The sequence below is a fragment of the Hyperolius riggenbachi genome, chromosome 3 (assembly GCF_040937935.1).
Source record: "Hyperolius riggenbachi isolate aHypRig1 chromosome 3, aHypRig1.pri, whole genome shotgun sequence".
Classification (NCBI taxonomy): Eukaryota; Metazoa; Chordata; class Amphibia; order Anura; family Hyperoliidae; genus Hyperolius; species Hyperolius riggenbachi.
The window spans coordinates 504,203,312-504,227,795 of record NC_090648.1 but is presented as its reverse complement, the minus strand read 5'-3'; the positions used below and the strand labels follow the sequence as shown (position 1 = coordinate 504,227,795).

At 45.9% G+C, this 24,484-nt stretch overlaps 1 protein-coding gene across 2 annotated transcripts in view; it reads right to left on the bottom strand.

The window, feature by feature from the left end:
• Positions 1-24,484, bottom strand: part of GALNT10 (polypeptide N-acetylgalactosaminyltransferase 10) — a 285,295-nt gene that overhangs the window by 48,458 nt on the left and 212,353 nt on the right. For both annotated transcript variants that reach the window (XM_068278341.1, XM_068278342.1), the window contains exons 5-6: positions 11,989-12,174; positions 2,505-2,688 (exon numbers count right to left, since the gene is read on the bottom strand). In XM_068278341.1, coding sequence (XP_068134442.1) covers positions 2,505-2,688; positions 11,989-12,174 — 370 coding nt within the window. The remainder of the gene's footprint in view (positions 1-2,504; positions 2,689-11,988; positions 12,175-24,484) is intronic.

Genomic DNA, 24,484 nt, shown 5'->3' with positions numbered 1-24,484 from the left:
CAGGCGTTGGAGCCGGTACGTCCTCTGAATATTCAAACTTTCAAGTATCTGATCTATCACAGCAGATGAGCGATAACGGGAGCAAAGCAGAGCAGCTGCCCAAAGGCGCTAATCACCTTCTGCCCAAACGTTGCTCATGTATCTCATAGCCAAAGATTAGCCCCGGTCTGCTCCCTTTACTGCATATCTGAGACTGATGTACAGATTTTCCATATTTGAAAATTACATACAGTAAAAAAAATATTTACAAAAATGGGCACTAAAATCATGTTTAAAAGGAACTGAGCTCTTACATTACTATACTAAGGATTACTTTCAGGGACAATGGAGTACAATATTTACTCACTGTTTGGAATGTTTGAATTCAGGCTCAGATACTTCTTTCTAACACTTAAAGAAAACCTGTACTGAAAAAAAGTTCCCCTGGGGGTACTCACCTCAGTAGGGGGAAATATCTGGACCCTATCGAGGCTTCCCCCATCCTCTTGTGTCCCACGGCGGTCTCGCTGCAGCCCACGGAACGCACAGGCGACAAATCCGACAGCCTGTGCAATATTTACCTTTCCTGGCTCCAGCAGGGGCGCTGTTGCGGCTCTTCTGTCAGAGATAGGCGAAAATAGCCGATCTCTGTCGGGTCCGCTCTACTGCTCAGGTGCAGGCGACTTGTGCCTGCGCAGTAGAGCGGCCCGACGGAGATCGTCTATTTTCACCTATCTTTGTGGGAAGAGTGGGTACTGCGCCTGCACTGGAGCCAAAAGGTAAATATTTACATCCCCGCCGCTCCTGGAGGATTTTCTCCGCCGCCGTGGGACCGATGAGGACGAGGGAAGCCTCAATAGGACCCGGAGGCTTCACCCACCCGAGGTGAGTACCCCCCAGGGGAGATTATTTCATTACAGATTTTCTTTAAAAAACTTACTGCTGTGATGCTATAACTTGTTTGCTTTTTTTATACATATACTCAGTTCAATCTCCAGTATCTCAACACAAAACTAAATAAAAGTTTGGTCTGGACTGACCCTTTAAAGGGAGTTGTGGCAAACAAAAATTGAAAATTGCCCCAAAATATATGTAATCCCCTTTGCCCTCCCTCCCTATATGTCCCCCATTTATTTTTGTCTTTTTACCTGGTCTAGATGTCTTTGCCTAACTGCAGGAGCTGTGCAGTGCCAGCAGGATTGTAGGGGTATTTTTTTAGCTACACTAACAAGCTTATCTCAGCAGACAAAACAGAAAGCTTCCTATTCTGTATAAGATAAGGACACTATGGCCAGAAGGTAATTGAAGGGATTGCACAGTAATGTAAGCCTGTTGTCTAGGAGACATTTTGCTGTGGGAGGGACAGTAAGTTGTGGCAGTAGGAAGGGAAAATGAATACAGAGCATGGCTGAAAAAAAGGGCGGAAGTGATGTCATTTTTGGAATCACAGAGAAGCATTAACTACCTGCGGACCGAGCGAGTACGAATCTACGGCGGGCAGGGGGCGCTGCGGTCCTGACCGGACATAAACTCTACGTCCCAATGACCGCGCGCCCCAGCCAGTCCCCGTCGCTCGGTCCGCTCTGCCCCCGCCGCAATGTGATGCCCTGCCGCCTCTATGACAGCAGAGCACTGAGAGCCGGGCAGGAGCTGTTTTTATTGGCTCCTGGCCCTGTCATTCCTGTAAGCCGTTCCCATTGGCTTACATGGAGTGACAGGGTCAGAAGCCAATGAAAGCGGCTCCTGACCGGCGCACAGCGCTCTGCCGTCATAGCGACGGCAGAGAGAGCAGCCTGCGGCGGGGACAGAGCGGCGTGTACGGCGGGAGCGACGGTAACTTGCGGCGATTCGTCGGGAAGCGGCGGTTTGCTGGACCAGCACCCTCTGGTCCTTAAGGGGGCAGAGGGTGCTGGTCCAGAAAGGGTTAAAGAAGCCAGCTAAAATATTTTCTTTCTTTTTTTGTTTTCATATAATTTCTTCTAGATCTGACAGTAAACACTAAAAACAACAGGATAGGTAAGCAAAGTACGGTAAGTAATTCCTTATTGGACTAGCCCATCTCCTCATGGGGGGGTTCTCAGAGTTTTCTTTATTTTCAAAAATACTTAGTGAATAACAGTCGCTCCGTCCAACTGCCCAAAAAAAATGTGCAGCAAGTAGGGAGGCTGGCCAGCATCTTTGTACAAATCCTTTTCAGGGGGAGTCTTTTTTTAAAAAATAAAGGCCATGCTGAGAATCCCCCATGAAGAGATGGACTAGCCCAAAACCTGTTGGTTCTGTCAGATTTCTACTACCTACTGTAAGTGACAGCAACATAGGAGAAAAGTAATTTATGGCTCATTTTACTCTAGGAGAAATGCACTTCTTGCTTGTATGTGTTTACGTGTATTTTAAATGTTACAATTTTTCCCAATTGTGGTCCTTTAAGCCCGTGAAAAGGCAAACTGTCACCAGGGACTGGATGTTGCAGAGCTGTGACTGTATTAAAAAACACAAAACTGCGCAGACAAGCATGAGAGACTCACTCAAAGGGCTCGCTGGGGTCGGGGTTCTGCAGTTCGGTGGGAATGGGGATCCTCTTGTAGAACATCTCCCAGTCGAAGGCTCCCCGCATGGCATCTCCAGCTTGCGTCTCGTAGCCAAAGTTGTCGTGGTCGATGACGTCAATCATGGGGCACACAATGGTCTTGCGGTTCTGAGCGATGCGGTCTGCGGGAGGAGAGACACATTGCTGTTTAAAGGAACAAAATCTGACTAAACCGACAGGTTTCGAGCCAGTCCATCTCCTCCTGGGGGATTCTCAGGGTTTTCAACAGCATTTCCTGAACAGCAGCTGCAAAGTCTAACTGCCAAAATAGTGTGGAAGTGAGTAGGAAGGCTGGCTGGTATCTTACTATTTTGGCAGTTAAACTGCTGTTCAGGAAATGCTGTTGAAAACAAAGAAAAACCTGAGAATCCCCATGAGGAGATGGACTGGCCCAAAACCTGTCAGTTCTGTCAGAGTTTAACTGCCTACTTTTTTCGCGATAGTGGTACTTTAAACAAGACCAGATCTGGCGTGCAGCTTATGTGGATGAGTTGTCGTCTCCGTAGCTCACACGGAGGAAGCGTAATTATAGCGAGGGCCTGGAAACACCACAATGAGCTGTTTGCACATAATCTCCCTCATAGGAAGAGAATTAGGTCAGACACTCGGCCAAAAAGGAGCAGTGGAGTGGCAAATGCCAGGTCTAAGCTGCGTCTACACTACCTTCCTGCAGAAGCAGACAATGAGGACTCTGGGCAAGCAGCGAATGCAAGTATTACACCCCCCACAAGGAGCGAACGCTGGGAGTCCGTGCCAGGGCAAGCATTACACCCACTCAGCAGGCACAATGTTCACACAAACCTTGTGTTAAAGTGAACCCGAGGTGAGAGTGATATGGAAGCTGCCATATCTGTTTCCTTTTAAACAATACAGTTGCCTGGCAGCACCACTGATCTGTTTGGCTGCAGTGGTGTCTGAATAACACCAGAAACAAGCATGCAGCTAATCTTGTCAGATCTGACAATAATGTAAAAAAACCCTGATCTGCTGCATGCTTGTTCGGGGTCTATGGCTGTGGAGTCAAAGTAATTTTGGGTACCTGGAGTCGGAGTCGGAAGAAAATGCATTGACTCTGACTCCTAATGAATTTAAACTGTAATTAAAATAGAAAATATGATAAAATGTTCTATTTCTCAGATAACAGTCATCATAAATTTATATATACAGTAATAGCTGTGCTTAGTCCACAAAAATGAAATAAACCAATCAAAAAATTAGTTACTTGTGCTGCTTCAATAAAGCAGTCCCCGTATTTTTAAAGTCAGATATACACATCTGATTGTGACTGTATATATGATGTGTACACAGGAATCTCTCATATATACGAAATAACATCTATGCTGTAAGAATACAGCCTGATGTGTAGCCGTGTCACTGATAGAGATGGTCAATGAGATGGAAATAATTCTGCATTAATGCTGGTTTATGCAAATGTACTCTTTGCTCATGAAATCAAATAATGTTGTTAAAATTTGGTTTGGCGACTACGAATTAAAGGGTACCTGAGACGGATGAAAAGAAAAGTGTTATATATACCTGGGGCTTCCTCCAGCCCCCTTCAGGCCAATCAGTCCCTCGCTGTCCTCCTCCACCACCTGGATCTTCTGCTATGAGTCCCGGTAATTCAGCCAGTCAGCGCAGTCCGGCCTCATGCCGCTCTCACCGCCAGGATCATTCTGCACCTGCGCAATAGTGCTGCACAGGTGTAGTATGCTCCTGCCGGCGGAGTGTGTGCATGCGCACTACGCCAGACTGGCTCATGTACCTGGCCTCCTAGCAGAAGATCCAGCTGGCGGAGGAGGACAGCGAGGGACTGATAAGCCTGAAGGGGGCTGGAGGAAGCCCCAAGTATGTATGAAACTTTCATCTGTCTCAGGTTTACTTTGTTACACAGTAGTACTATACTCTACATATGCACTCCCCACAGAGCTGCAGGGAATCCACTGAGAATGTTGTGCACATTGAACACAGAGGTGTTGTCTATCACCCATAAACCTGGTCCAGATTGTACATGAAGAATGTGTAATAGAGGAAGAATCTCCTTATTCCCCTGCAGAGTACCTGCACATCACTCTTCCATGCACCAACAGTTACATTGCCTAGGGCCTGATCCATGTTCAGATTGTGCATGAAGAATTTGTAATAGAGGAAGAATCTCTTTATTCCCACCGCCTGCAGAGTACCTGCACATCACTCTTACATGTACCCACAGTTACATTGCCTAGGGCCTGATAGATGTTATTTGTTCCTGTCTTCTACGAGTACTCTTACCAAGGACTAGTTTTAGGCTGCTTCCACACAGGGACGTTACAGGCGCACGTTAGTGCAGCCTGTAATGCTCCCCCAACGCACAGCAATGTAACACAAGTGGGCTGTTCACACTGCCCACGTTGCGTTACATGTAACGCTGCACGTTCTGCCGAAAGTGCAGCATGCTGTGCGTTCTAGCGGCTTTAGCCACGTTAGACTGTTTGCACATGCTCAGTGGGGGGTGGAGAGGAGGCGGGGAGATGCCGCTACAGTAGCCGCGCACATGGCTACTTAATATGCACTGCACTGGTGGCCGCTGATTGGCCGGCGGGACCACGTGATGCGGAGCGTCTCGCTCCGCATCACGTGGTCCCGCCGGCCAATCAGCGTCACCCTGGGAGACCTTATGCGGATAGAGCCCCGTCCTCTCCCGCACCACCATGCGTTGCGTTAGGGGCACGTTATGCGACCATAACGTCCCCTAAAACGCAACGTCTTGGTGTGTAAGTAGCCTTAGTCTATGACTAAAAGTATTAGAGGCAGACGATCAGCCGGCTAGCCAGGTAACTAGTATTGTTTAAAGGGAATCAGAGATGTTCCCTAGCTGAAAAAATGAAAAAGCTTTTATACATACCTGGGGCTTCCTCCAGCCCCATACGCACTGATCGATCCCACGCCGCAGTCCTCCGCTGTCTGCATCTACGAGAAACGGCTCCCGTCAGTGACATCATCGGAGCCAGGCTACGCTGGAGAAGCGCACTCTCTACGTATCTCTCCATACACTGCTGCAGAGATACGCAAACGGCGCACTTCTGCTACGCTAGATTGGCTCTGACTGACGGAACAGCGCAGAGTCGGTTCTCGTAGCTGCGAGCAGAGGAGGATGGCGGCGTGGGATCGATCAGCGCGTATGGGGCTGGAGGAAGCCCCAGGTATGTATAGAATCTGTATTATTTTCAGCTCTGGTTCCCTTTAAAAGGGAAAAAATATGGCAGCCTCCATATCCCTCTCACCTCAGTTGTCTTTTAACATTTCTAAGCGTTGGCAGTTAAGAGACGAATTTCACGTTACATACTTTCAATCAACAAGATTGTAATATGCAAATTAGAGGAGTCGGAGTTGAGGAGTCGGTGGAATCCTAACCTGAGAAGTCGGAGTCGGTGGATTTTTGTACCAAACGTAATAGAGGCAAAGGATCAGCAGGACAGCCAGGCACCTGCCATTGCTTAAAGAGGAGCGGTCAGCCATACTATCTCAGAAAAAAAACACATACCGTATATACTCGCATATAAGCCGACCCGCATATAAGCCGACCCCCCCAACTTTTCCATGAAAAACCAGGGAAAAATGATTGACCCCCATATAAGCCGGGGGTAGGAAATGCTGGCCGCGTGATCCCCCCAGTGTGTCCCAGTATAGCTAGTATAGTGCCCAGTAAGGGTAGGTAGTACCCCAGTATAGCTAGTATAGTGCCCAGTTTAGCCAGTATAGTTCCCAGTATAGGTAGGTAGTGCCCCAGTATAGCTAGTATAGTGCCCAGTATAGCTAGTATAGTGCCCCAGTATAGCTAGTATAGTGCCCAGTTTAGCTAGTAAAGTGCCCAGTTTAGCTAGTATAGTTCCCAGTATAGCTAGTATAGTGCCCCAGTATAGGTAGGTAGTGCCCCAGTATAGGTAGGTAGTGCCCCAGTATAGGTAGGTAGTGCCCAGTTTAGCCAGTATAGTGCCCAGTATAGCTAGTATAGTGCCCCAGTATAGCCAGTATAGTGCCCCAGTATAGCTAGTATAGTGCCCAGTTTAGCTAGTAAAGTGCCCAGTTTAGCTAGTATAATTCCCAGTATAGCTACTATAGTGCCCCAGTATAGGTAGGTAGTGCCCCAGTATAGCTAGTAAAGTGCCCAGTTTAGCTAGTATAGTGCCCAGTTTAGCTAGTATAGTGCCCAGTTTAGGTAGGTAGTGCCCCGTTATAGCTAGTATAGTACCCAGTGTAGGTAGGTAGTGGCCAGTATAGTGCCCTGCTCGCCCCCCTCCCGCCGCCGCTGCTGCTGCTGCTATTACCTGCAGCGGCTTCCTCTTCCCCGGCGCTTCCTCTTCCCCGCTCTGCGCTCTCATGCCCGTATGAAGAGATCACAGCAGCGTGCCCGGCGCTGCTGCTGTGACGATGCAGGGGGCAGGAAAGAGCGCGGCTCCCTGTAGCGGCGATCTGTATCGCCGTTACCAGGGGAACCGCTCTTTCCTGCCCCCTGCATCGTCACAGCAGCAGCGCCGGGCGCGCTGCTGTGATCTCTTCATACGGGCATGAGAGCGCAGAGCGGGGAAGAGGAAGCGCCGGGGAAGAGGAAGCCGCTGCAGGTAATAGCAGCGGCGGCGGGAGGGGGTAGCGCGGACCACGGACCACCAGGGAAGACTCGCATACAAGCCGACCCCCCAACTTTTGACCCCCTTTTTGGGGGTCAAAAATTCGGCTTGTATGCGAGTATATACGGTATATAAGTAGATAAAAACTTGCTCTACTTACATAACACATGTTTTGATTTTAGTGATTTTTTTACAGTAAAAAAAGAGAAAATCATTCTTAGCATTTCCCATATTAAATGTGGCTATTTTGAAGCTAATTCTGATGTCATTTCCTCCCTTACTCTCCTCTGCCTGATTTGCCCGCCCTTCACTATAGAAAGTGCATTGTGTCAGCATGAGAAATATTGGCCAATCAGAGAGAAACAGAGGTGTGGAAGGGGAACACAGGAGGGAAAGAGGCTTCAGCCAATCAGGCTGCATTAGTTAAGTCTGAGGGAAAGAAGAGAATCAAAAAAGGACAACCCAGCATGCCCTGCAACTTCCTTTTTGTGTACCACATTTTGTGTGTACCAAATAAGAATCAGGTAAACTGGGGAATGATCATTGATCAGCAAGAAAAGTAACAGTGATTGTAACTTTTGGATTGCCTAGTTAGCATCCTCATTACTTGTTTACCAGATAAAAATAAATAATTGATTTTTGATTTTATGCCCGACAGTTACACTTTAAAAATAAATAAATATGGCAACCTCCATATAACTAATCTCAGGTTCACTTTAAACTAATTAAGATAGAAAAAAAAGAAGAAAAAACTGTTTTGAAAAAATAAAAATTGTAGATTTTGCAAACTAAAAAAAAAAAAAAAAAAGAAGATCCCAACTGCATCAGTTCACAGATCCTCAGGGACCCATAGCTGCCTGCTTCTTCCCATTTTCTCCGCAACACATTTCCTTTAAGAAGGGGTCACATTTAACAAATGTGCCTGTTTTCCTGCAATGTGACTCCGCATTACAACTCACAGCCCATGTAGATCATTACTCACAGCTAATGCAAATATTTTATTTGTGAGGAAAAACAGCCTCTTATATTCAGGCACTTCTGGCTTTTCGTCTATTTTTTACATTAGCTGGAAAAATCAGAGCTGTGTAGTCAGAGTTGAAGGGGTCGGGTTGGTTTCATAAAACTGAGGAGTCAGATGATTTTTGTACCAACCCCCCCCCCCCCCCATCCCTGGTATTAGACTTTGCAACTTTGCAAGATGTTGCACACAAAGATGCTGTACACATGCAACAGATCAGTATCTGCAAACAATCTGTTCCTGCAAAAGATCCGTTCCTGCAAAATGCATTCATAGTCTATGAGATCTGCAGATCATCATACACACCTTGTTTGACAATTATCTGCAGATCAGATCCATCAGGATGGATCTTCAGATCTGCAGATGATTGTCTGATCTGCAGATGAATGTCAGTTAAACAAGGTGTGTATGATGATCTGCAGATCTCATAGACTATGAATGCAATTTGCAGGTACTGATCTTTTGCAGGAACAGATCTTTTGCAGATACTGATCTGTTGCATGTGTACAGCATCTTTGTGTTCAGCATCTTGCAAAGGTTTTTATCTGATGTGGAGTTCAGCTCCATAGAATAGACTGTGTAGGTGTGGCTCTCATACTACATGGAAGGGGGTAAGATTTCTGTCTGATGGGGAGTGCAGCTCCATAGAATAGACTGTGTAGGTATGGCTCTCATACTACATGGAAGAGGGTAAGATTTCTGTCTGATGGGGAGTGCAGCTCCATAGAATAGACTGTGTAGGTGTGGCTCTCATACTACATGGAAGGGGGTAAGATCTCTGTCTGATGGGGAGTGCAGCTCCATAGAATAGACTGTGTAGGTATGGCTCTCATACTACATGGAAGGGGGGTAAGATTTCTGTCTGATGGGGAGTGCAGCTCCATAGAATAGACTGTGTAGGTGTGGCTCTCATACTACATGGAAGGGGGTAAGATTTCTGTCTGATGGGGAGTTCAGCTCCATAGAATAGACTGTGTAGGTGTGGCTCTCATACTACATGGAAGGGGGCACAATTGGTCTGTGATCTTTCATTTTCCAAAGACTTATCTCAAGTGTGTATGTAACCTAAGGAGTTGGAGCCATTTGGGTTCCTGGAGTTGGAGTTGGAGTCAGCGCTTTCATAAACTGTGGAGTCAGAGTCGGATGATTTTTGTCCTGACAGTCCTGGGAAAAATGCAACTTTTTTCTTTGCATATGAATGTGTGTACGGTGCTGTATCATGCCTGAAAGGGAACCCGAGGTGAGAGTGATATGGAGGCTGACATATTTATTTCCTTTTAGACAATGCAGATTGTCAGGCTGTCCTGCTGATTCTCTGCTTCTAATGCTTTAAAGAGACTCTGTAACAACAAAAACCTCCCCTGGGGGGTACTCACCTCGGGTGGGGGAAGCATCCGGATCCTAATGAGGCTTCCCACGCAGTCCTCTGTCCCACGGGGGTCTCGCTGCAGCCCTCCGAACAGCCGGCGACAGAGCCGACTGTAGCTTCAATATTTACCTTTGCTGGCTCCAGCGGGGGCGCTGTGGCGACTTTCGGCACGGAAATAGACGGAAATACCCGATCTCCGTCGGGTCCGCTCTACTGCGCAGGCGCCGGAAACTTGCGCCTGCGCAGTAGAGCAGACCCGACAGCGATCGGGTATTTCCGCCTACTTCGGCGCCGACAGCCATCAGAGCGCCTGCGCAGGAGCCAGGAAGGTAAATATTGCGTCACGGCTGTACGGAGGGCTGCAGCGAGACCCCCGAGGGACGCAGGACGGCGTGGAAAGCCTCATTAGGATCCTGAGGCTTCCCCCACCCGAGGTGAGTACCCCCCAGGGGCCGTTTTGTCGTTACAGTTCCTCTTTAAGCCATACACCCTGAACACGCATGCAGCAGGTCAGATGTCTATGACAAATCTGACAAGATTAGCTGCATGCTTGTTTCAGGTGTGTGTGATTTAGACCCTAGTGACCAGAAAGATCAGCAGGGCTGTCAGGCAACTGGTATTGGTTAAAAGGAAATAAATATGGCAGCCTCCATAGGTCTCTCATCTCGGGTTCCTTAGAAGAAAAAGCTTAGAGTTTGGAAAGCTTGCAAGGAATTCTTGTACAGTTAGTCATTAAAAGTATTACCTAAACAACTTTTGTTGTAATAACACAGGCAGCACACTGATTTTCAGCCTTTTAGCCTATCACATTGCAGGTGGGAGTTATAGATACAATAATACAATACAATAACATTTGTAAAGCGCTTTTCTCCCATAGGACTCAAAGCGCATAGCTGTGTCTCAGATTAATACAGGGTTGCAGGCTGGGTTGTGTTACAGAGGAGATAGTCAGATGTTCATGAATGCCAGGCTTAAGAGGTAGGTTTTCAGTTTAGACTTAAATGCTTCCAGGGATGGAGCTGTCCTGATTGGGTGTGGCAGGGAGTTCCAAAGTGTAGGGGCAGCATGACAAAAGGCTCTATCTCCAAAGGTTTTGAGGTGGAATCTGGGGGTGACCAAGGTGTTACGTCCTTTTGATCTAAGATTGTGGGGGGTGTGATGCAGTTGCAACAAGTCCTTCAGGTATCCAGGGCCCAGATTGTGCAAGGATTTGAATGTCAGTAAGCCAATCTTAAACAGAATTCTCCATTTTATCGGTAGCCAGTGGAGTGAGCACAGGGTTGGTGTTATGTGGCAATGGCGGGGTTGGCTCGTTAACAGCCTTGCGGCGGTATTCTGTACTATTTGCAGGCGGCGTAGGTCTTTCTTATGCAGGCCTGTGTAGAGGACGTTGCAGTAGTCTAACCTTGACGTGACGAAGGCATGAACTAGGGTTGGAAGATCCTCTGAAGGAATAAGGTGTTTAATCCTTGCAATATTCCTTAGGTGAAAGAAGGAATGTTTCACAACAGCTGAGATTTGATTCCTGAAGCTTAGTTTCCCATCAATCAGTACTCCCAGGCTGCGCACACAGTCTGAGTTGTTCAGGTCTGAGCTCCCTATCCTTAGCGGTGTTGGTTGAGACTGGAGCTGCTTTGCTGTTGAGCCCTGGCCCTCGATAACAAGAACCTCAGTTTTGTCAGCATTAAGTTTTAGCCAATTATTATTCATCCACTCCTGAAGCTCAGCTAAGCATGCGTTTATTTGTGGAGTAGGGTCTGTGACGTCAGGTTTGAATGACAAATATAGCTGGGTGTCATCAGCATAGCAATGATATGTCAGGCCATGTTTTAGATAAGGGCAGATCATGCTGTCTGGTTTTCTTATTCATGTCTGCAGCAGTAAAGATGTTGACCAGGAGGCTCATGGTGATCTCAACCAACATGAACAAATTACAGAGCGAGTATCAATTATTTCTTCATCTATCTTCTATTTCTCACTTTGCTATGTATTGATTTATTTTTTTCCCTGACAACTATTTTTTGTAAGTTCCTATTTAGATGAACAGCAGTGTTTGCCAGCACAAAATTGCAGTTATCTTGTTTGTGAGCCCAGCTCAGAGCCGGTGCTTGTTCCAGTTCAGGCTGAGATGATCAGTCTTTTATTTCCCACATGAATACTCCTCTAAGGGAGAACATTAAATCAGTGAATCTCTCACCTGAGCACTTTCTCAGAAAATCCCAGAGCTGGTTACAACAGTCTCCTGACCTAGATTTGACTGCTGACCTAAATGATGCAAGGCAGGAATACTATCCACTATTGCCACTGTGATCCATAAATATCTACAATCTGTCCAGGACGTTACTGTGCACACACTGCAAACAATACGTCATGATGGCATTATGAACAAATGTTATATAAAAGCTGCCAGCAGGGGCGCTCTTCTCACCAAGCAGAGGAGGCAGCCAGTTGACGTTGGCTTCGCAATGCGAGTCTAGGAAAGTGATGACCTCTCCAACGGCCACAGAGGCGCCCAGCATGCGTGTCCGGATAAGGCCTTCTCTCTTCTTGGTGCGCACAACTCTCACTTTGGGGAAATTCACCATGTAATCTTCCAGACGCTTTTTCAGATGCTCTGATAGAAATAAAAGAAGAAAATAAGCAATTAGCTGAAGATTTCATAAAAAGTCTTCTTCGTATTTTCCAATGCATATGCTGTATATGTTTTTTGCTGTACACAAAACAAATGTACAGCGTGATTTATTTACGTTTAGTACAGTGCTGTAGAAGATTTACCTCCTATAAAGAAGCAGTTTTCAAAACCCAACAGAAAAAAGCAAAAAGAAAGAACCATATCACAGGAAAAAGTTGGTCCGATATTTTGATAGGCCGATGTTGTGCCGGGCTAGATCCAGCATTGGTGCCCCTGGCGGCGAGTCCAAATGCGCCCACGTAAGACTTAAAGTCTAACTGTCAGGCACAAAATCAAAAATCAATTCTTTATTTTTATCTGGTAAACAAGTAATAAGGATGCTAACCAGGCAATCCAAAAGTTAAAATCACTACTACTTTTCTTGTTGATAAATGATCATTCCCCAGCTTACCTGACTCTTATTTGGGGCACACAAAATTTGGTACACAAAAAGGAAGTTGCAGGGCATGCTGGGTTGTCTTTTTTTGCTTCTATACTTCCCTTCAGACTTAACTAATGCAGCCCGATTGGCTGAAGCCTCTTTCCCTCCTGTTTTCCCCTCCCACACCTCTGATTGGCCAATATTTCTCATGCTGAGACAATGCACTTTCTATAGTGAAGGGCGATTGCAAATGGGCAGATACATGTATCTATGCCCCTGGTGCTGAAGTAAAGTACACAGGGGTGTAAATACACAATGGAGCAGTGGGGAAAATAAAAAGGAGGAGAACAGAGGGCCCAATATAGTGTAGTATGTTGAAGACAATTGATAAGTAGTTAAGTGAGAAAATGTAATACTCACAAACCAGGGTTACCACTCAGGCAACCACTATGTAGGCAGGTGAGGAGATTAGACCTGTGGGGAAAATGTTAAATTATGCGGCGCATCCGCAGTGTGTGGGGCATGTGGTGATCAAAGTTTCGGACTAAGTATATAATGACTGATGCTGGGCAGGATTTTATCCAACAACAGCACCCCTGGCGGCAGCCATGTTTTCCTGTGTTAGACTGTTTGACATTACACCTATACTGAAAAATGCCAATGTTGGATATAGTCATTGGAAGGGGTTATAGGATATGGAGCTAATATCTCAGTACTGGAAGCCACAGGACACCTTCACAGTACTTGTGGAATTTATACCCAAACATAACATTACTCCGGTGGTTTTAGTGTTTTTGGACTGTTGCATGCAATAAAACAAGATAGAGACTGTAGGGTTGTTATTAAGTTAAATTGTTTGCAAGTTGGAAGACTCTGCTTCTGGACGCCTCTGTTCTTTGTGTCAGCAGTGTCCTCTCTGTCCCCCTGTGCCTCCAGTGTCCCCTCGGTCCCTCCAGTGTTTCCTCTGCCCCCCTGTTCCTCCAGCATCGCTTCTGTCCCCCTGTGCCTCTAGTGTCTCCTCTGTCCCCCTGTGCCTCCAGTGTCCTCTCTGTCCCCTGTGCCTCCAGGGTCCCCTCTGCCCTCCTGTGCCTCCAATGTTCCCTCTGCCCCCCTGTGCCTACAGTGTTCCCTCTGCCCCCCTGTGCCTACAGTGTTCCCTCTGTCCCCCTGTGCCTCCAGTGTTCCCTCTGTCCCCCTGTGCCTCCAGTGTCTCCTTTGTGCCTCCATTTTTCCCTCTGTCCCCCACTGTTTTCTCTGTCCTTTGTGCCTCCAGTGTCTCCTCTGTCCCCCTGTGCCTCCAGTATTCCCTCTGTCCCCCTGTGCCTCCACTGTTCTCTCTGTCCCCCTGTGCCTTCAGTATTCCCTCTGTCCCCCTGTGCCTTCAGTGTTCCCTCTGTCCCCCTGTGCCTTCAGTGTTCCTTCTGTCCCCCTGTGCCTTCAGTGTTCCCTCTGTCCCTCCAGTGTTCCCTCTGTCTCTTGTGTCTCCATTGTCCTTTCTGTGCTTTCAGTTCTCCCTCTGTCCCCCCACTGTTCCCTCTGTCCTTTGTGCCTCCAGTGTCTCCTCTGTCCCCCTGTGCCTCCTCTGTCCCCCTGTGCCTCCTCTGTCCCTCTGTGCTTCCAGTGTTCCCTCTGTCCCTTCAGTGTCCACTATGTCCTTTGGGTGAAATCCTCTCACGCAGCTCCGACGTGCACTCCGCGCTCTGTCATTCGGTGCAGAAGTGACATCACTGGGAGGGGCATGCAGTTTGTATCCACAAGCAGTTTGTAACTTTCCTGCGTGTGTTTATGGTTTTTTTTTTTTTAATTGATTAAAAAGGAAAATTCATTTTAATGGGAATTGCCGGTTATAGAGCTATCAAGTGGGCAGCTTACTCAGCCTTTGCTTTACCAGTGCCTGTGACCAGAAAAAGATTCATATAAAATGGGGCCCTAAGCAAGACAGCAGTTTTTGCCCACCGCTGCTGGTCACCTGGCTTTTTTTTTAGTAAGATTTGTTTTTTGATAGCATCAACCAGGCTCCTAGGCTCTCTCCAGGCCCTAGGCAGCTGCCTAGGTTGCCTTGTGGATGATCTGGCTCAGCTTCTGACCTGCCTGTGGATCACATTTAAAGTATTGTCTGGCACACACTAAAGGATCAAACCCTCTATGCAGTATTCAACAAAGAAAAGAGCTGGCACATCCAAACTAAATCTTTATTGGTTCCATGTAAAGGAATATGGCCAGCGTTTCGGAGCCACGTAGGGCCCCTTTCTCAAGGCAAGATTTCCTGTACAAAGCTTGCTATAGGAAGTGAGAGTCTGGCTCCTCTAGACACTCGCACACAGCGATGTGAATTCATCACGGATCAGCAGCCAGATGATAGACTTTTTGCCTCTGCCACTAACATTGCCTTGATAAAAGGGCCCTACGTGGCTCCGAAACATTGGCCATATTCCTTTACATGGAACCAATAAAGATTTACTTTGGATGTGCCAGCCCCTTTTCTCTATTAAAGAGGAAATCCAGTGAAAATAATGTAATAAAAAGTGCTTAATTTTTACAATAATTATGTATAAATCATTTAGTCAGTATTTGCCCATTGTAAAATCTTTCCTCTTCCTGATTTACACTCTGACATTTATCACATGGTGACATTTTTACTGCTGGCAGGTGATGCCAGTGAAAGGAGATGCTGCTTGCTTTTTTGACCATGGTCCTGACATCACACTGTGGGAGGGGTTTCACCACAATATCAGTCATACAGCGCCCCCTGATGATCCGTTTGAGAAAAGGAAAAGATTTCTCATGGGAAAGGGGGTATCAGCTACTGAATGGGATGAAGTTCAATTCTTGGTCACAGTTTCTCTTTAAATACTGCCTGCGGATCAGTGAATTTACAAGCTCAGCTTCCTCCTCTTGCCAGACTTCCTACACCTGTACCGCTTCCAGTGCCATGAGCACTCCTCCCATTACCTCCGCCCCATCTAACTCCTGTTATCGGGAACAATAACTTCATCTCCCCGCCATACCGTTTGCTTCCACTGCTCAGGAATATCTCCATCTCCCGCTGTTTACAAAGGAAAAAAGAAGAAGGCAAGAAAAACAAAAACATCTGTATTAACTTTTGGCGCGCAGTCCTCTGAGGCCCCGCCGCAGACATTAAAGCATCGCCGCTTTAATAATTTAGGAGTCGCGTGTGGCTTTCAAGGAACAGATATGACGATCGCGGTCTCTGCGGGGATTGACGCGATCAGACGGATACGCTTTAGCAGGGAATCTAGCGGAGGCAGCCATGCAGGAATCCAGAGAAATAATGAGGTGTGCGCACTGCAATGTGTCAACACATAAACCAGGAGTTCAGCAAAGTCACGGCTCAAATTCCCAGACAGAGAGATTCGCTGCAACTCGCTGCGCTGCGCATGGCCTAATGTGCGGGGCTGAAAAATGACAGCGAACACGGCTGCACTGCGAGCAACTCGCTCAGCTAAATAAAAGAATAATGACCATGTGTGTATGTGAGACAGCATCTGTGTAAAGGCAAGATAAGGCAGTTTTCCAAATATTTCGTTCCTTAAAGGACCACTGTCATGAAAATCGTAAAATTTAGAGGCTTGCAAGTGCTCCAGACCAATTTCTTGTTGCACATTTTTGTTTTATTTCATATTTGTTACATTTCCTTGCTACTAATTAGTACTGCTGTAATGTGTACTTATGACCACTTGTCACTAGGGGGCAGTGTGAGATAACAGAGGACTTCTGCTTTCAGTTTCTATACTTTCTGCTAGTAGAGAGAGATCAAAGCATTCCAAGAATTTACAGCATAATGAGATCTGCTAACTCAGGTCAAAAGCTGTGCACTTATCTCAAACGAGATAATTCCTATGAAGCAGGTAATGGGTTAAAGCAGTGTTTCTCAACATTTTATTGGTATGTACCCCTTTTAAAACCCTGTACTCACCAAGTACCCCCTAGCATAGTAAACATTATCACAAGTACCCCTTGACAAATATATATTTAATTGTAGTACATTATAATTGGTTCTAAACAATTTCCAAGCATTTCTTATTGCTCTTAATTAGCTAAAACACTAGTTTGGTGTTGTTTAAATAAGATTTATAATTTTCTAAAACTCTAAATTTGTTATTCTTGGTTAAGTATATAAAGCCCGAGTACCCCCTGAAACCATCAGAAGTACCCCCTGGGGTACGCGTACCACACGTTGAGAACCTAGGGGTTAAAGGACCACTATGGTGAAAAATTGTAAATTTTAAGATACAAACATATAAAGGTAGACTTCTCTCAGGGTTAAATGCATTATAAATTATTTTTTTCCTGTGTTGCTGTCACAGTAGGTAGTAAAAAATGTACAGATGTGACAGTTTTTGGACTAGTCCATTTCCTAATGGGGGATTAGCTGGCTTCCCTACTTGTTTGCACAAGTTATTTTGGCAATTGAGCTAAGCAACTGCAGCTCAGTAAGGGCCTGAACCCACTGCTGCGTTTTTAAAATTGCATAGAAACGCATGCAAATTTTAAGCGTTTTAAAACAACGCCTTCAAAGGCATTATAACGCCTTCAAACGCATTTCAAAACGCATTTCAAACGCATGCGTTTCTATGCGTTTTTTAACCCGCAGCAGTGGGCTCAGGCCCTAAGTTGCTTTGTATAAATAGAAATGAATGATCTGTCAGGTGTTTTTTACACCGGTAAAAATCTACAAGGCAGGTGTGAGCATGGGAGACGAGGGGTTACTTACCCAGAATCTGTCGGGCTCCTTTGCATATCACTCCACTCGCAGGCGACCTATGGGATGCATTTCCTCCTTCAAGCCGGAAGGAGGAAGTGCGCTAGTGAGTCGTGGGATGCGTCCCATAGGTCGCGTGCGAGTGGAGTGATACGCAAAGGAGCCCCGATGGATTCTGGGTAAGTAACCCCTCGTCTCCCATACTCACACCTGCCTTAATCAAGCCTCATTACAATTTCGAATCTGAGTGGCTTTCAACTCAAAATCCCGTCTCTGGTCACTGACTGTCCTCAGAGGAACAGGAACCATATTATTATTATGTATTTATATAGCACTGACCTCTTCTGCAGCACATTACAGAGTACATAGTCATGTCACTGACTGTCCTCAGAGGAGCTCACACTCTAATCCTACCATAGTCACAGTCTAATGTCCTACCATATTATTATTATGTATTTATATAGCAATGACATCTTCTGCAGCACATTACAGAGTACATAGTCATGTCACTGACTGTCCTCAGAGGAGCTCACACTCTAATCTTACCATAGTCATAGTCTAATGTCCTACCATATTATTATTATGTATTTATATAGCACTGACATCTTCTGCAGCACTTTACAGAGTACATTCTCATGTCACTGACTGTCCTCAGAGGAGCTCACAATCTAATCCTACCGTAGTCATAGTCTAATGTCCTGCCATATTATTATTATGTATTTATATAGCAATGACATCTTCTGCAGCACTTTACAGAGTACATAGTCATGTCACTGACTGTCCTCCGAGGAGCTCACACTCTAATCCTACCATAGTCATAGTCTATGGTCCTCCCATATACTATGTATTTATATAGCCCTGACATCTTCTGCAGCACATTACAGAGTACATAGTCATGTCACTGACTGTCCTCAGAGGAGCTCACACTCTAATCCTACCATAGTCATAGTCTATGGTCCTCCCATATATTATGTATTTATATAGCACTGACATCTTCTGCAGCACATTACAGAGTACATAGTCATGTCACTGACTGTCCTCCGAGGAGCTCACACTCTAATCCTACCATAGTCATAGTCTATGGTCCTCCCATATATTATATGAAAAAGAAGACCGAGAGCCCAATATAGTGTAGTAGGTATATATAAGGGGTGAGATGTATTATGAAATGTAAATAATATACTCACAAACCAGGGTTGCCTCCAAAGCAACCACTGTTCAGGCAGGTGGGGAGAACAAGCCTGTCCCCACTCAGGATTAAGACGTCGCTCTCCGTGGATAGAAGGAAATTGTAGGGTAAAACACCCTTCCACCAAGGGTGGACTTCAGGATACGTCAAGGTGTACAGAGGTGCCGGAAGGATAAAAAAATAACTAAAAAGTTTAAAATTGTTCTGGTTGCGGTGGTGGACCGACCAACCATAAACGGACAAAAGCTGTCGAATTTCAAAACATATAAACAGTTTATTCAATTACTCCCAGTACAAGAGTCGCAACGCGTTTCGCAGGCAAGAACCCGCTTCTTCAGGCAATAAGGGACAGGAGCAATACACAGCGTGTGGTCTGAATAAAGCTTGGCACCTCTGTTGACAGAGGTGCCAAGCTTTATTCAGACCACACGCTGTGTATTGCTCCTGTCCCTTATTGCCTGAAGAAGCGGGTTCTTGCCTGCGAAACGCGTTGCGACTCTTGTACTGGGAGTAATTGAATAAACTGTTTATATGTTTTGAAATTAGACAGCTTTTGTCCGTTTATGGTTGGTCGGTCCACCACCGCAACCAGAACAATTTTAAACTTTTTAGTTATTTTTTTATCCTTCCGGCTCCCATATATTATGTATTTATACAGCCCTGACATCTTCTGCAGTACATTACAGAGTACATAGTCATGTCACTGACAGTCCTCAGAGGAGCTCACACACTCTAATCCTACTATAGTCATAGTCTAATGTCCTACCATATTATTATTATTATGTATTTATATAGCACTGACATCTCCTGCAGCACATTACAGGGTACATAGTCATGTCACTGACTGTCCTCAGAGGAGCTCACACTCTAATCCTACCATAATCATAGTCTAATGTCCTACCATATTATTATTATTATGTATTTATATAGCACTGACATCTTTAGAGAACTGAACCCAAAACCTGTAACACTAAAGTGCTAAACACCTCGCCATCCTGCAGAACAAATTAATTCACTTTAAAAACAGAGCTCTATTTATTATGTATGCAGAGCACCAAAGAAACAGAAACCCCTCTACAGTCCAGCATCCTCACATTGGGAATAAACTTCTTTGGAATTTGTAAGGGGTGAATGCTCTCATGCAGTCTCCTCCATGTTGCACATCCAGAGCAGCACTAACGCCCCCCCCCCCCCCCCGGTCTGTCCCCGGCTTTTAAGTAACGTTTACAGCATTTTCTAAATGCCAGTATTTGCCCCGTCCCCTGGAGCGTCACCTCGTCATAAATACCACTTAGTGCTTACGCTTCAAAATAGCTCAGAACAGGAGCACAAGTCTGCCTCACACAACATGTTATTACTGTTATTACAAGGTGACAGGAGTTCACCCTCCACATGTCAGCAGGACCCCCGCGGCTATGAACTGCCAAGCAAAAACTATTTAAAGTAATATATGTAGTCTGTCGTTGACTGTTCTCGCCCTCAAAGCTAATGTACACAATAAATATATCCCTATGGAATTATGAATCTGTTAATGGGATCATTATTCTGTATACATGTTATAAGGGGGCAGGGAGATGTACATATTATAGTGGGTACCTTATGGCTGCATTTGTTATATAAGGGACATGATGGCTGCACTTGTTATATGGGGGACATGGTGGCTGCACTTGTTATATGGGGGACATGATGGCTGCACTTGTTATGTGGGGGACACGATGGCTGCCTTTGTTATATGGAGGACATGATGGCTGCATTTGTTATATGGGAGACATGATGGCTGCATTTGTTATACGGGGGACATGATGGCTGCACTTGTTATACGGGGGACATGATGGCTGTACTTGTTATATGGAGGACATGATGGCTGCACTTGTTATATAGGGACATGATGGCTGCACTTGTTATATAGGGACATGATGGCTAAATTTGTTCTATGGGGGACATGATGGCTGCACTTGTTATATGGGGGACACGATGGCTGCATTTATTATATGGAGGACATGATGGCTGCACTTGTTATATGGAGACATGATGGCTGCACTTGTTATATGGGGGGCAGGAGGGCTGCACTTGTTATATGGGGGCATGATGACTGCACTTGTTATATGGGGGCATGATGGCTGCACTTGTTATATGGAGACATGATGGCTGCACTTGTTATATGGGGGACATGATGGCTGTACTTGTTATATGGGGGACAGGAGGGCTGCACTTGTTATATGGGGGACATGATGGCTGCACTTGTTATATGGGGACATGATGGCTGCACTTGTTATATGGGGGACATGATGGCTGCACTTGTTATATGGGGGACAGGAGGGCTGCACTTGTTATATGGGGGACATGATGGCTGCACTTGTTATATGGGGACATGATGGCTGCACTTGTTATATGGGGGCATGATGGCTGCACTTGTTATATGGGGGCATGATGGCTGCACTTGTTATATGGGGGACAGGAGGGCTGCACTAGTTATAGGGGGACAGGAGGGCTGCACTTGTTATAGGGGGACATGATGGCTGCACTTGTTATATGGGGGGCATGATGGCTGCACTTGTTATATGGGGGACATGATGGCTGCACTTGTTATATGGGGACATGGTGGCTGCACTTGTTATATGGGGACATGATGGCTGAACTTGTTATATGGAGACATGATGGCTGCACTTGTTATATGGGGGATATGATGGCTGCACTTGTTATATGGGGAGATGATGGCTGCACATGTTATATGGGGAGATGATGGCTGCACATGTTATATGGGGGACATGATGGCTGCACTTGTTATATGGGGGACATGATGGCTGTACTTGTTATATGGGGGACATGATGGCTGTACTTGTTATATGGGGGACATGATGGCTGTACTTGTTATATGGGGAACATGATGGCTGTACTTGTTATATGGGGGACATGATGGCTGTACTTGTTATATGGGGGACATGATGGCTGTACTTGTTATATGGGGGACATGATGGCTGTACTTGTTATATGGGGGACATGATGGCTGTACTTGTTATATGGGGGACATGATGGCTGTACTTGTTATATGGGGGACATGATGGCTGTACTTGTTATATGGGGGACATGATGGCTGCACTTGTTATATGGGGACATGATGGCTGCCTTTGTTATATGGGGGACATGATGGCTGTACTTGTTATATGGGGGACATGATGGCTGCACTTGTTATATGGGGACATGATGGCTGCACTTGTTATATGGGGGACATGATGGCTGCACTTGTTATATGGGGGAGATGATGGCTGCACATGTTATATGGGGGAGATGATGGCTGTACTTGTTATATGGGGAATATGATGGCTGCACTTGTTATATGGGGGACATGATGGCTGCACTTGTTATATGGGGGACATGATGGCTGCACTTGTTATATGGGGGACATGATGGCTGCACTTGTTATATGGGGGATATGATGGCTGCACTTGTTATATGGGGGCATGATGGCTGCACTTGTTATATGGGGGCATGATGGCTGCACTTGTTATATGGGGGACAGGAGGGCTGCACTTGTTATAGGGGGACATGATGGCTGCACTTGTTATATGGGGGGCATGATGGCTGCACTTGTTATATGGGGGACATGATGGCTGCACTTGTTATATGGGGGACATGATGGCTGCACTTGTTATATGGAGACATGATGGCTGCACTTGTTATATGGGGGATATGATGGCTGCACATGTTATATGGGGAGATGATGGCTGCACATGTTATATGGGGGACATGATGGCTGCACTTGTTATATGGGGGAGATGATGGCTGCACTTGTTATATGGGGACATGATGGCTGCACTTGTTATATGGGGACATGATGGCTGTACTTGTTATATAGGGGACATGATGGCTGCACTTGTTATATGGGGGACATGATGGCTGTACTTGTTATATGGGGGACATGATGGCTGTACTTGTTATATGGGGGACATGATGGCTGTACTTGTTATATGGGGGGCATGATGGCTGTACTTGTTATATGGGGGACATGATGGCTGTACTTGTTATATGGGGGACATGATGGCTGTACTTGTTATATGGGGGACATGATGGCTGCACTTGTTATATGGGGACATGATGGCTGCCTTTGTTATATGGGGGACATGATGGCTGTACTTGTTATATGGGGGACATGATGGCTGTACTTGTTATATGGGGGACATGATGGCTGTACTTGTTATATGGGGGACATGATGGCTGCACTTGTTATATGGGGACATGATGGCTGCACTTGTTATATGGGGGACATGAGGCTGCACTTGTTATATGGGGGAGATGATGGCTGCACATGTTATATGGGGGAGATGATGGCTGTACTTGTTATATGGGGATATGATGGCTGTACTTGTTATATGGGGAATATGATGGCTGCACTTGTTATATGGGGGACATGATGGCTGCACTTGTTATATGGGGGACATGATGGCTGCACTTGTTATATGGGGGACATGATGGCTGCACTTGTTATATGGGGGATATGATGGCTGCACTTGTTATATGGGGGATATGATGGCTGCACTTGTTATATGGGGGACATGATGGCTGCACTTGTTATATGGGGGACATGATGGCTGTACTTGTTATATGGGGGACATGATGGCTGCACTTGTTATATGGGGGCATGATGGCTGCACTTGTTATATGGGGGACAGGAGGGCTGCACTTGTTATAGGGGGACATGATGGCTGCACTTGTTATATGGGGGGCATGATGGCTGCACTTGTTATATGGGGGACATGATGGCTGCACTTGTTATATGGGGGACATGATGGCTGCACTTGTTATATGGGGGATATGATGGCTGCACATGTTATATGGGGAGATGATGGCTGCACATGTTATATGGGGGACATGATGGCTGCACTTGTTATATGGGGGAGATGATGGCTGCACTTGTTATATGGGGACATGATGGCTGTACTTGTTATATGGGGACATGATGGCTGTACTTGTTATATGGGGGACATGATGGCTGTACTTGTTATATGGGGGACATGATGGCTGCACTTGTTATATGGGGGACATGATGGCTGTACTTGTTATATGGGGGACATGATGGCTGTACTTGTTATATGGGGGACATGATGGCTGTACTTGTTATATGGGGGACATGATGGCTGTACTTGTTATATGGGGGACATGATGGCTGCATTTCTTATATGGGGGACATGATGGCTGTACTTGTTATGTGGGGGACATGGTGGCTGTACTTGTTATATGGGGACATGATGGCTGCACTTGTTATATGGGGACATGATGGCTGTACTTGTTATATGGGGGGCATGATGGCTGTACTTGTTATATGGGGGACATGATGGCTGTACTTGTTATATGGGGGACATGATGGCTGCACTTGTTATATGGGGACATGATGGCTGCCTTTGTTATATGGGGGACATGAGGCTGCACTTGTTATATGGGGGAGATGATGGCTGTACTTGTTATATGGGGGATATGATGGCTGCACTTGTTATATGGGGGACATGATGGCTGCACTTGTTATATGGGGGACATGATGGCTGCACTTGTTATATGGGGGATATGATGGCTGCACTTGTTATATGGGGGATATGATGGCTGCACTTGTTATATAGGGACATGATGGCTGCACTTGTTATATGGGGGATATGATGGCTGCACTTGTTATATGGGGGACATGATGGCTGTACTTGTTATATGGGGGACATGAGGCTGCACTTGTTATATGGGGGACATGATGGCTGTACTTGTTATATGGGGGACATGATGGCTGCACTTGTTATATGGGGGACATGATGGCTGTACTTGTTATATGGGGGACATGATGGCTGTACTTGTGCCGATCACCCCTGCCATTAAATGAAAACAATAAGAAGGCTTGGAAAAGGCTGAAAGGTTTTTGTAAGCTTCTGTAAAGTGTTCCTAATCAGAGGAGGGTCAAGAATAAGGTTGGGATAGATTA